This window comes from Ailuropoda melanoleuca, chromosome 19, assembly GCF_002007445.2.
Source record: "Ailuropoda melanoleuca isolate Jingjing chromosome 19, ASM200744v2, whole genome shotgun sequence".
NCBI classification, from domain to species: Eukaryota; Metazoa; Chordata; class Mammalia; order Carnivora; family Ursidae; genus Ailuropoda; species Ailuropoda melanoleuca.
Window position 1 is genome coordinate 12,453,886 of NC_048236.1, and position 13,196 is coordinate 12,467,081.

General features: G+C 38.1%; 1 protein-coding gene across 6 annotated transcripts in view; it reads left to right on the plus strand.

Annotated features, from left to right (window-relative positions):
* FAM83B (family with sequence similarity 83 member B) overlaps positions 1 to 12,876 on the plus strand; it is an 81,076-nt gene extending 68,200 nt beyond the window's left edge. For all 6 annotated transcript variants that reach the window (XM_034648128.1, XM_002923074.4, XM_034648127.1 and 3 more), the window contains 3 exons: positions 301 to 465; positions 1,198 to 1,322; positions 8,366 to 12,876. In XM_034648128.1, the coding sequence (XP_034504019.1) occupies positions 301 to 465; positions 1,198 to 1,322; positions 8,366 to 10,670 (2,595 nt within the window). In that variant the 3' untranslated portion in view covers positions 10,671 to 12,876. The remainder of the gene's footprint in view (positions 1 to 300; positions 466 to 1,197; positions 1,323 to 8,365) is intronic.
* Positions 12,877 to 13,196: the final 320 nt, after the last annotated feature.

Genomic DNA, 13,196 nt, shown 5'->3' on the forward strand with positions numbered 1-13,196 from the left:
TTTATTTGTTTCTCATGTATTGAGTTTGAGAAGTTCTTTGTAGATCTTGGATACCAGTCCTTTATCTGTAGTGTCATTTGCAAATATATTCTCCCATTCCGTGGGCTGCCTCTTAGTTTTTTTGACTGTTTCCTTGGCTGTGCAAGAAGCTTTTTATCTTGATGAAGTCCCATAAGTTCATTTTATCTTTTGTTTCTCTTGCCTTTGGAGATGTGTCATGGAAAAGGTTGGAAAGCAAGCAATTTCTAAACCTTTCCCAACTGGGTATCTAAAATTGTTTTATATTTTTATCTTTAATAGGTCATTGCTTTAGTGATGGATATATTTACAGATGTGGACATTTTCAAAGAAATAGTGGAGGCATCAACTCGAGGGATATGTGTTTACATTCTGCTTGATGAGTCCAACTTTAATCATTTCCTAAATATGACTGAAAAACAGGGCTGTCAAGTTCAACGACTCAGGGTAAGAATTCCATGTTTGTTTTTTCTTCAAGTATTTTGCGTACCATTTTTATCTTAGTTGAATTTAAGGCAAGTTAAGCTATATCACTCCAAAAATAAAAATGTATACATATATGCATAAATACAATTAAGGTAGTATAATGATTGGTCACAGAAGGGTACTCTTGTACCTTTTTGGAAAGTGACTAAAAACACACATCCTCATGATGGTTTTGGAAGGTGCTTTTCTTGGTGATGGGGCACTTAAACTTCTGAGTTAACTTTGCTCAGTCTTAATAAATGCTTCAGTTTCTCCATGAGTAACCTTGAAACCACTGATGTGGTTGCTTATCACAATCATTAGGCATAGTGCTTTCAGTTACATTGACTTCTTTAAAAGGAGCATGGATTTTAATTGTAGTTATTGTGGAATCATAGTATTATAACTTGAAAGGCTCTCTTGCAGTAGGACCCCAAGTCATTTATGAAACCATTCTGTGTAAATGTGAAATAATGCCTCCTATTTATGTTATGTTAAAATACATATTTTAAGTGACAGTTTTTCCTGAGTGTTTCTTTTTTGAATGATGTCTTAAAATTTGCTTTTACCATTTTTTGTTTTTGCTGTTATGTGTTATAAAAGATTATTTAAGTATACTTTTATGGTACTAAGATTTTATATTGACATATATTACACTTTCAAAATATCTCTTTTCTAGTTATAATTTTACTTTATATTTACATGTAATTCTAGAATATTCGAGTGCGGACAGTAAAAGGCCAAGATTATCTTTCCAAAACTGGAGCAAAATTTCATGGAAAAATGGAGCAGAAATTTCTGTTAATTGACTGCCAGAAAGTTATGTATGGTTCCTACAGGTAAGATCATTGTGTTTACCTCCAGCATTATCAGTCATTTGTACACTTTATTAGTTCCAAATTTTAATATAGTCTATTTAGTTATTTCTTAGAAATAAAGAACCTTTGCATGGAAGCTTGGAAACTTGGATTTCAGTTCTGGTTGTGCCTCCAAAGAACATTAAGACATTGGGCAAGTCATAAAACTTCCTTGGGCTCCAAAGTTCTCCATCCCCACAATGGGGGTGGGGCATTGACTAGTATTTCAGGTTCCCTGCAGTTCTGTAATGCTAGGCGTGATTTTGCTCCTTATGAAAACAGTCGTAGTATGGGCTTAAAATAACAGTTGTTCATGAAAATAAGAGCGCTTTATCACTTTGAGCAACCTGACCTATGGGTTGTTCTTATTTTAGTATTATTAAGAATCTGATAGTTACCATCATGTACTCACTATATATACGCAAAAAAGCATTTCAGAGTCAGACTATTAAAAATGCTACGGTAGACACTAGACAAGGTTACTCAGCTTGCTGTTATCTGACATCTTGCAAGGCGACCGCCGGTGGAATGCCTACTCTGTTCCAGCTTGGCTGGTCCACAAATGTCATCCCGTCCTTAGTCCTTACCACTTACCCTCAGGGCACTTGTTCTCATCTACATTTATAAAGGATGAAACTGAAGTTCCAGAAGGCTAAGCGACTTGTCTGAAAACTCCACAGCTAAAGATCAGAAGCTGTCTGGGAGTGGCAGCCCAGTCCAAGTTCCGCGGGCTCCAGACGACAAGCACTACCCTAATACTCTCTTCTAAATTCCGGGCATCCGTCCTGACTGAATGGCCTACACAATAAGGTCTTATCAACAGGCAGATAAAAGTACCAGCCAGCACACGCGAACTGCTAGGTCACCAGGGCAGCACAGACTCCTTACTAAAGACCGTGGGAAGGAGCCAGGAGAGCTGTGGGTTTAAACAGGACCGTGGGAGGGAAGACTTTTGCCTCTTCTCTTAAGAACTTAAAAAGTCCACAAGAAGGAGACAACACGTTGAAGTGATCAGCCGTGGGCAAGTTACTCAACTTGGTTGCTCTTAAGTTTACTCCTCTGTAAAGTAACGATAATTCTAGAGCCTACCTTGTGTCATTGTTGCAAGAATTAAAGGAGTCAGTGCACCGTAGCCCCTGAAGTCAGCTATTATTTTAGGCATGTTACTATCTACTAACTTTCCCTTTAAGCCTAGGGACCTTTTTTTTGGAAGTGCCGTTTGGAGTTCTAAAGGAAAACTTTTTAAGAGCAGAAATTACAACCAGTGCTTGAAATTAATGAGTCCTTTGAAAGACTCATTATACTTGTATGTATTTTTTCAGACCTACTTGGTTTTACAGGGTTTTTAATTGAAATTTTAATTAAAATTAGGCATTCACTTGACTTATAGAATGGTATTTATTAGTTAATCTCATCATAATGAATGCTTTCTGTTTTTATTATTTAACTTGACTTTTAAGATTACTTTGAACAATAGATTCACCTTAACTTTGTTTTGTTACCACTAGACATTAATAGGTGATGTATGTTGAGATGACTGTGGCTAAGCTACTCTAAAGTGATGTTGGAAAAAACAAACAATAGCAACAGAAACTCTTTATCATTCTATGTATATCATAAGCCAGAGGCAGAATTTAATTTACTGTTTATGGAAGTGAATATACAGAATGCCTAGGACCACAGATGATAAAAATTAACCAAAACTCTTATGTAACAACTCTATTTTCCTTATTATCCCATGTTAATTTTAAACATACTTCTTTAAAAAAAATGATTGTCAGCCCTTGTCTTTTTTTTTTTTCCCCTCGTTATCATGTACCTTTCCTATTAGCAGTATTGTAACAGGGTCTGGTGGAACAGTTAACGAACCAGTCTTCATAGAAATTGGTTAAAAAATTGACTTATTTTTGGTTAAATACAGCCTTTGTCTCGTACTCTAGTATTGCCATGGTCTTCCTCATAGCCCAAATCAAAATGCCACCATCTTTAACTCAAAATTCTTTGCTATAAAATGTCTTCATATTGTTTCTTTTTTTTTTTTTTAAGGTTTTATTTATTTATTTGTCAGAGTGAGAGAGTGCACAAGCAGGGGGAGCAGCAGGCAGAGGGAGAGGGAGAAGCAGGCTCCCCGCTGAGTAAGGAGCCAGGTGTGGGACTTGATCCCTGGACCCTGGGATCATGACCTGAGCCAAAAGCAGATGCTCAACTGACTGAGCCCCCCAGGCGCCCCAAAACGTCTTCGTATTCTGAACTCCAAACATTTCCAGAGAGGCCTGATGTTTAGTCATACATCGTGTGACAGTTCACTCATTGAGATGACAGTTTTATCAGAACACAACAGGTGTTTTGTCCTATCATGATACTAACATTGATGAGATAAAACACATACACTTTTTATTAATGTATGCAAATCAAATTGTGAATTGGATGCCCTCCTTTGAAATTGTCTGAAAATCTGGAACATATTTAGTAAAATATTGTCTACAAATTTGAGAATTTTATAAGCTTTTTTTTTTTTTTTCAATCTTGTGGTCTCTATAAAAGCTACTTTCAAAAGATACATTTCACTGAAGTTGTTGGCTTCCAGGTGCCATCTTTGATCAGACTTGAAGACTGTCACATTGAGAGATCCATGCTACAATCGGTGTGCTGTCACTACTTGCACTCTGTGGATTTCACTGTGTAAACCCACAGCCAGGAAGTCAAAGTTTTTGAGCCACTTTTTAATATGTAAATTCATAACCACCTTCCCAATGTCATGAATATGACAGTGTGTCTGGAGGGAGTGGGAGTTGTAAGTTCATTTTATTTTTTATCCAGGTAAATACATGCACATTTTTTAAAAATAGCAAATATTACTAAAAGATGAACAATACAGGGGCACTTGGGTGGCTCAGTCTGTTAAGCTATCAACTCTTGTTAATCTCAGCTCAGACCTTGATCTCAGGGTCCTGAGTCCAAGCACCAGGTTGGAGTCACTTGAGTTAAGTACCGCCTAGCGGGGAGCCTGACTACTAAGGAAGGGGGGAACGAAGGAAGGGAGGGAGGTAGGAAAGAGGAAGGGGAAGGAAAAGGAAGAGAAAAGAGAAAAGGAAAGGGGAAAGGAAAGGAAAAGAGAAAGGAGAGGAAAGAAGAGGAAAGGAGAAGAAAGGAAAGGAATACAAAGCAGTTTTTATTCTCTATCTGTATCCACTCCTGGATCCTGATCTCCAGATGCAGTTATTTAATTCTTTCAGCTAGTTCTTCTGATAATCATTACATTCTCTTGTGTAATGTGATTATACTGCAAATGCTCAATTTATCACTTTTAGATACTGTCTCTTCAGTCTATAGTATGGTAATTGAAGGGTTACATTTGCTATTCACCCATATCCACTTGCCCTCCTGGTTGGCATTCATCCAGCACAGTTTTATCACGATTGTTTGTTAAGTGAAAAGTCTTGGTTTACACTACTGAAATTGTGTCAGAATTGGTCATTGATGAGCCATGGAGTCATTGTGATATACTTCCTTTTTTATAACAATGTTAATAATGACCATTTGGTTTTGGTTTTATTCATTGTCTTTGTTTCTATTTATCTGTTGCTATTTTTCCCCCAGTACTTTCTATAGATTTCTTAGCACATGAACAACTTTTCCAAATGCTCGATTACTACCAACAATCTGTCATGTCCCATCTGGCCTAGCAGGTCTTTAACCTGGAGCACTGCTGGGGTCCTGCAATTTCCCATACTTCTGGGTAAATTGAGCCACAATTTCTTAAATCCCATTTTTCCTTCTTTTTTTGTTTACAAGTCATAGTTTATCTCTCATATTTGCTCAAGAACAATTTCCATCAGCATGGAACTTTTTTTTTTTTGAAGATTTTTATTTATTTATTTGACAGAGAGAGACCCAGCAAGAGAGGGAACACAAGCAGGGGGAGTGGGAGAGGAAGAAGCAGGCTCCCAGCAGAGCAGGGAGCCCGATGTGGGGCTCGATCCCAGAACCGTGGGATCACGCCCTGAGCCTAAGGCAGAGGCTTAACGACTGAGCCACCCAGGTGCCCCAGCATGGAACTTTTTTTAAGTCCAAAAATTCATAATTTTAGGTGATTAATGGCTTAACTGAGGTGAAACTCTAAGCCGAATCATTTTTCTTCCGAATTTGAAAGACACTGCCTGGCAATCAAAATTACTGTTGAGAAGTCTCAAACAATTGTCATTCCCGTTCTTATGTAACTTTTTTTTTTTCTTTCTGAAAACTTCTAAGGTTTCTCTTCTATTCCCTGATGTTCTCAAATTTATTATGTTTCTAGGCCTAGGCTTTTTTAAATTAATTTTTCTAGGCAATGCAAATACTCCTATCTTTCAATCTGAGACATTTTCTTACTTATTCTTCGATCATTTCTTCTCAGTTGTCTCTATTTCTCTCTTTCTCTCTCTCTCTCTCTCTCTCTCTCTCGACTTCTTATTAACTAGATTGCTGCTCCTATTGTATTTTCCTCCTCTGATTTTCTCTCTGGGGATGGGTGGCATTGTACTGCCTGAGGGATTTTCTCAGTTGTTTATTCTAACACGTCTATTACAACTTTCTTTTAAAATTTTGCTATCAAATATTTTTAATATCTCCTACTTGCACCATTTTCAGAGCATCCTGTTGGTGTTTTATAGCTGCATCACTTTCTCTGTTTCTTTGAGGATAATGATTATAGTTTTGTTGTGGCTCTGTTTTTATACATACTCTTATCTGTGCAATTTCTGTTTCCTCCAGGTGCCTGTTTTCCTGCTTGTTTTGGTCTCTGTTTTGCATCTAAACTTTTAAGCTTCATAAACCATCTTCTAAACTTTCTTCAAATGTCTGCTGATCTTTTGCTCTGCATTGATGTTAAAGAATGAGGGACTCTAATGCTTATTGGAAATTGCATGGGAAATGTTTACCAACAGCTGTGTTTACAGGAGAGTGATTGGCTAGAGTCCTGACAGCTTTATTGAAAGTTGCCTGGATGTCAGTAAAATAGCTCTTTTATTTGGGGCTGTTCAGTGTCTCCAGAGAATAATCTCTATGCTGAATATATATAGTTGAATGTCTTCCTGTCACCTGAAGTGATACCGCGATATCGTTTTCTGATTTACCGAAGCAGGGAAACTTCTCCAGTTGCAACATATTCACCGGTACCATTATCTTCTCAGTTTCCTGAGCTCAACACCTGGAGGTTATATTTATTTCATAACCTGTGAAGCTCCTTTATGATGTGCCAGTATTCTGATTTCCTCTTCTTGTTACTGGCTCAACATTTATACTCTTTATTCCAATTTCTACTCTGGTTTGGGCTCTTACCACCTTACTTCAATTATTTTACTCATCACAGTAAATTCAGTCCCTCATCCTTCAAGTCTATATTACAGATACCTACTGGAAAAAAAAAAAATCACTCCTCTAACATCTGTTTATGATAGTTTATCCAAATTTGGGGGAAAAAAATCCTACACAGTCAAACCCTGCTTTGCTTTCAAGATTTTCCCCACCCGTTCATCAGTCTCTTATATAACTTCTTCAGCTAAATGTAATTTGTTTTCTGTGTTCAAGCAACACATGGCCATTCTTACTTCCTTCTTATTCCCATATGTCTCTCCCCCCACACAAACTGTTCCACACCTTTTGCATTTGAACTTCTGGGTTGTCTAGTCTCTGTCAAAATACGGCTAAACTTTCTACTTGTCTCTGGGGATTTTCTCATATGTCATAGCTGACTATTCATTCCTCTACTCGCTGTTTCTCTCAAATTCTGTATTCGTATCTTCAGTGGGGTTGAAAATTCCTTTAGTGATTCACTTTATATCATTTATTTTAAGTCAGCCTGGTGGCCCACACATCTGTACAAAAAGAACACCTAGTGAGTTATTCTTCTCATACCATGCAGCCAGTAAGCATACTGGATAAAATTCAATACATCAGAATAATAGGACTCTTATATTGTACACTGTTGTTTATGATATTTTGTGTATTTTAAATTCATACTCTGTACCTCCTTTGAGTAATTTATCTACCTTTGTTATTGTGTCCCCTCTAAAAAGAGTAAGCTCCTTCATTGTGGAGAATGTCTCCTTTTTCCTTTATTAACCCCTATTGTATCATGTACAGTATTTGATACATAGCATATCAGCAATTCCTTTTTTGGCTCAGTGACTCAGTATGTTACATTATCTAAATTTTTACAAATCAGATTTAAAATTCATGTGACATTTCAGCTGTCACCTCTAAACTGTAGAAGTTCCACAAAGTACTATAAATATAAAGTAGTTACAAACTTTAATTTCCTAGAAATTGTATTTTATTTTAAAAGATCTTAATTGGCATTCTGAGTGGCATGGCTTTTGAGGCTAAATTTACCAGTACTCTGTCCACTGCGTGCATAAAGTAATCTGTAAAGTGCCCTTTGTGGACAAGACTGCAGCCCACAAATCCTCTCTCTGCCACAAGCCCTGACATGCCACAGTAAGCCACAGAGATAAAATATATGTATTTGCAAAGACCTGTCTTGCATTATAATATGCTAGAACTATAAGGAATGGTAGGATTATGCTAGCGTTTTGGAAACTGACGCCCAAGCTCATGTAGGTAGATAGCTCAGCAAAAGCCAGATCTCTCAACTTTTTCATTGATACTGGCTTGCCTGCCCTCTGCCAGGATGCTATATAGGAAATAGAACGTTTTCTACACCATAAAATCTTTAGTAGGCAGAGACGCAAAATGCGCAGCGGGCTTTTCTTTGGGCTTCTAGAAAGTAATGTCAGAAATTATGGGCGGATTCAAAGCCAGGACTTGAGTGGCTTTGTTATTTAAGGTATGAATATGGGAGTAGGGAGATACAGGTCGTGCAAGCATTTAATGATTGAAGACGTCCTAAGTTACGGTAGGCAAGGAAAATGAACAAAAGTACTCTTGTTGATGCTAAACGACACATTTTTGCTTAGTAGAATTATATATTGTCATTAATCTTCTAACAGAAAAATTAAAATTTTCCAATTTTGATTCTTTTTCAGCTACATGTGGTCATTTGAAAAAGCTCACCTCAGCATGGTTCAGATAATCACAGGACAGCTTGTTGAGTCCTTTGATGAAGAATTTAGAACTCTCTATGCCAGATCCTGTGTCCCCAGTCCATTCGCTCAGGAAGAAACAGCGAGGGTGAAGCATGGCAAAGCACTGTGGGAGAATGGCACCTACCAGCGTTCACTTTCTTCATTAGCTTCTGTTTCCAGCCAAAGAAACCTTTTCGGCAGACAAGACAAAATTCATAAGCTAGAATCTGGTTACTTCAAAAACAGAGGGATATATACTGTAAATGAACATGACAAGTACAGCATAAGAAATAACGGATACAAGCCTCATTTTATTCCAAACTTTAATGGTCCAAATACAGTCCGTCAGTATCAATCCAGTCAGATAAATGAAAATTGGAAGAGGCATAGTTATGCTGGGGAACAGCCAGAAACAGCACCATACCTGCTGCTTAACAGGGCTCTGAATCGAAACATTAATCCTCCAGGTAATTGGAAAAAGCCTTCAGATAGTCTCAGTGTGGCGTCCTCATCACGAGGAGGCTATGCCAGCCACCGGAACACACCTGCCCAGAGTTTCGCTGATCGGCTTGCCCAGAGAAAAACAACAAATCTTGCAGAGAGGAACTCAAATGTGCGGAGGTCTTTTAACGGGACAGATAATCATATTCGCTTTTTGCAACAACGAATGCCAACCCTTGAACATACCACAAAGTCCTTCTTGCGTAACTGGAGAATTGAATCCTACTTAAATGATCATTCAGAAGCTGCACCTGATTCAAATGGATCAGCTCTAGGCGACCGGTTTGAGGGCTACGATAGTTCTGAAAATCTGAAAGCCAATGCCCATTATACTCATTCTCGGCTTCGTTCCTCTTTTGTGTTTAAACCAACATTACCCGAGCAGCAGGAAGTTAACAGTTGTACGACTGGCTCCTCAAATTCGACTATCATTGGTTCCCAGGGAAGTGACACACCTAAGGAGGTCCCGGACACCCCGGACACCCCCATGAGTGTGCAGCATGCGGCAGACAAACCCGTGCCAGAATTGACCCCCAAGCTCCCGTTGCAGTCAGAGGCACCAAAAATGCACACCTTGCAGGTTCCCGAAAACCACTCCCCAGTCTTAAATCTAACTACAAATGGCCATACAGAGGCAAACAACTATTTGTATACATCCTTGTGTGTAAATAAGCAGACAGAAAATCTAAAGAATCAACAAAATGAGAATCTGCTCAAAAGGCGAAGTTTCCCATTCTTTGACCACTCCAAAGCCAACTTAGATACCGGACATAATAAGCATTATGTATATAGTACACTTACCAGGCATCGAGTCAGGCAACCAGAAAAACCCAAAGAGGATTTGCTGAAAAGTTATAAAAGCATGCACAACGTGACCCAGAACATAGAAGAGGACAGGGAGGTCATCGAGAGACAGCCTCCAAGTGGCACCGCGACCAAGTCAGTTTCCGTTGCTGCTTTGCTTGATATGAATAAAGATGAACCGAGCAAAGAACTCACTTCAAAGAAGGAAGTTAAAGGCTCTCCGAGTTTTTTGAAAAAGGGATCTCAGAAGTTAAGGTCATTACTTAGCCTTACCCCAGAGAAGAAAGAAAATCTATCAAAAAATAAAGCACCTGCCTTTTATAGAATGTGTAGTAGTTCTGACACTTTGGTTTCTGAGGCTGAAGAGAATCAAAAACCAAAAAAATCAGAACCGAAAATTGATTCATCTCCTAGAAGAAAGCGTTCTTCCTCCTCAAACTCTCAAGGCAGTATTCATAAAAGTAAGGAAGATGTTACCGTTAGCTCATCTCAGGGGATCAATTCTCCATCCGATGAAAGCAAAATAATACCTGCTCCAGGTCCGGTTGAAAACAAGTTCTTGGAAAGAGCAGGAGATGCCTCTGCCCCGAGATTTAACACTGAACAGATCCAATACCGAGATTCAAAGGAGATTAATACAGTTCTTGCTCCTGAAAGAAAACCGGCTTCTCCACGGCCAAAGCCCAATGAGCTGCTGAGATCTCATTTAACCGACAGGCGTGTTTACAGTCGTTTTGAGCCATTTTATAAAATTGAAAGCTCTATTCAGCCAGCAAGCAACATACCAAATACCGTTGTGCACCACCCAGAAATCAAATCCACAACTGTGGGCAATAGTTACGGCAGATCCAGCCCGATGCTTAATTACAACACTGGTGTTTATCACTCATACCAGCCAAATGAAAACAAGTTCCGAGGATTTATGCAGAAGTTTGGGAACTTTATACACAAAAATAAATGAAATACTGTAATTTTGAATAGTTTTTAAAATGCAAATGACTATAGCTATAAACATTTGTCCAAAGAACTTTGTGGGCAGTTTTTGTAATGTGTCAATAGATTTCTTTAGGGAGAGAGTTTGGGGTATGATGTATATGTTTACCAGTGTACTAATATACAGTAAAGTTGTCCTGTGTGATAAAGTTAGTTGTGCTTAATTACAATATAGATGGAATGTCTCTATACACAATTTATTTAAATGGTAATGGTAAAAAGAATGTAATTAAATTGTTTTCTTCAGACCTAAGATCTTCTTAAGTCTCAAACATAAACTTTAGTGGAGAGATGGTGTATGGATTTTAAGCATTCATTCCAAAGTCTTTCCTTTTAAAAAGGGATCCTAATACTGTCAGTGGCCCTTTATAATATATCTTTATGGGTTTTCATATCTCCAAATTATGAGAAAAATAGGACAAATCCCTTTTGGGTTTTAATTACCTTTTAACCCTACAGGACAACTTGTTATATTTTATTAATATTTTATTTTCCTGTGGCGCATTTACAACTGGTTAGGCAGCAACAGTACAATTTAAACTCTGTGGCTCAGCACATCTTTTATTTTGACTGAGGTGTTTGCAAAGTGCCAGCCTCATGTGGTAGGTACATGGTGGGAATTTCTTTTCCTAATTTTTTGAAAACCTTCCAGGTTGTGCTGCTTTCCACTCTGGACCACAGGACCCCGTGCTGAACTTTTACAGTTGTTCTTTCCTTGAAACTTAGAGCAAGCAGCAGATATTTGGGAAACCTGAATTATACCTCTCCTCTAAGATAAAAAAAAAAAAAAAGCTCTTCTTTTTTAACTTCTGCATAAATTTTTATCTTAGATCAGTATGACAACACTTAGACGTTTTGCTTGCAAAAGTCCTTCTCTTTTTTATGCTGTGCCAAATATAGTGTGAGTGCCTAGTGTTTTCACAAAAGTACCGTGATGGACCTGAGAAGTGGTATCTGGCCTAATTCTTTCATGACCAAAGAGCCTGGTTGAAAGTTTTAAATCTTTCCCTGTCTTAACTGGATCATCATCAAGTATTTAGATCATAAGATACCCTTTGCCTTTCTTAGAGTGATGAAATTAAAGCTCCACATCCATTATAGAGACTTTAACTTAGCTTCACTTCATCCACAAAGGACAGAATTCAAGAAACAACGCATCCGTTGAGGAGTGTGAAGTATTTCTGTAACACTTTAAATATATTAACACCTTCTAAGTTGTAATATGGGGCAGCATGTTGTTTTAAAAAAATTCAAGATGAATCAAATAATATCGGTGTCATTGAATTAAAATGAAAGCATGAAAATATCAGTCGTTAAGATAATTTTCCATAGTATTTAAAAACCACGATGAGATCATGACGAGAAAAAATGAGAGTAGGGAAAAGAAAACCTAACATTTAGTGAGCACTTGCTTGTATGGACCAGGTCTTGGGCTAGAACCTATACTTCCCCACAGCAGTTATTTTGTGGGTACCTTTGTCCTCATTATTTGTAGATAATGATTGAGGTGATAAATGAGACTTTGAGACTCAGAGAGGTAATGCTTCAAGTCACATAACTAATTAAGTAATGGTACTAAAGTGTCTGTAACATTCTGTCACATCCCATTACCTCCCAAATATGTTCGATATCTGCCTCGCCCAAATTGTTGAGAATTGAGAGACTGTTTATATTTTCTGACTCAATGGTAATCAGCCAAGAAAGCTTTAGTTGAATTGCACCAGACAACAAGGACATATAGGGCTCAAAATAATCATAGTAGGTGAGGTAGGAAATGAAATTGACATTAATTTCTGATTGTAACTTAGCAGGCCAGTTTTAATTGCTAGGCTACCATTTTGATCTTGTGCTGGTTGATGTGTGACAATGAAAAGGGAAAGGGAACTATAAGTTTAACCTGTATTTGTGCTAGGCAAAGCAGTCCAGTAGGTTAGGAGGCTAGGCAGGGAATGGCACTCAGTGTTATTATGTTGTTAAGTATTCACAATAGCGCTGTGAAGTAAATAGTTCCTTTTTGCAAATGAGAAAACTAATCCTTTGAGAAGTTACATAACTTTGCAAGAGTTACACTGGTCTGCATTGGTAGAACGGGTTCTAACACAGAATTGGGCTTGAACGCAAAAGCCTGTATTTTTTTTTAAATTTTTTATTATGTTAGTCACCATACAGTACATCCCAAGTTTTTGATGTAAAGTTTGATGCTTCATTAGTTGCATATAACACCCAATGCACCATGCAATACGTGCCCTCCTTACTACCCATCACCGGTCTATCCCGATCCCCCACCCCCTCCCCTCTAAAGCCCTCAGTTTGTTTCCCAGAGTCCGTAGTCTCTCATGGTTCATTCCCCCTTCTTTTTACCCCCCCTTCCTTCTTCCCTTTCTTCCTACCGAACTTCTTACTTCTTATGTTCCATAAATGAGTGAAACCATATGATAATTGTCTTTCTCTGCTTGACTTATTTCACTTAGCATTATCTCCTCCGGTCCCGTCC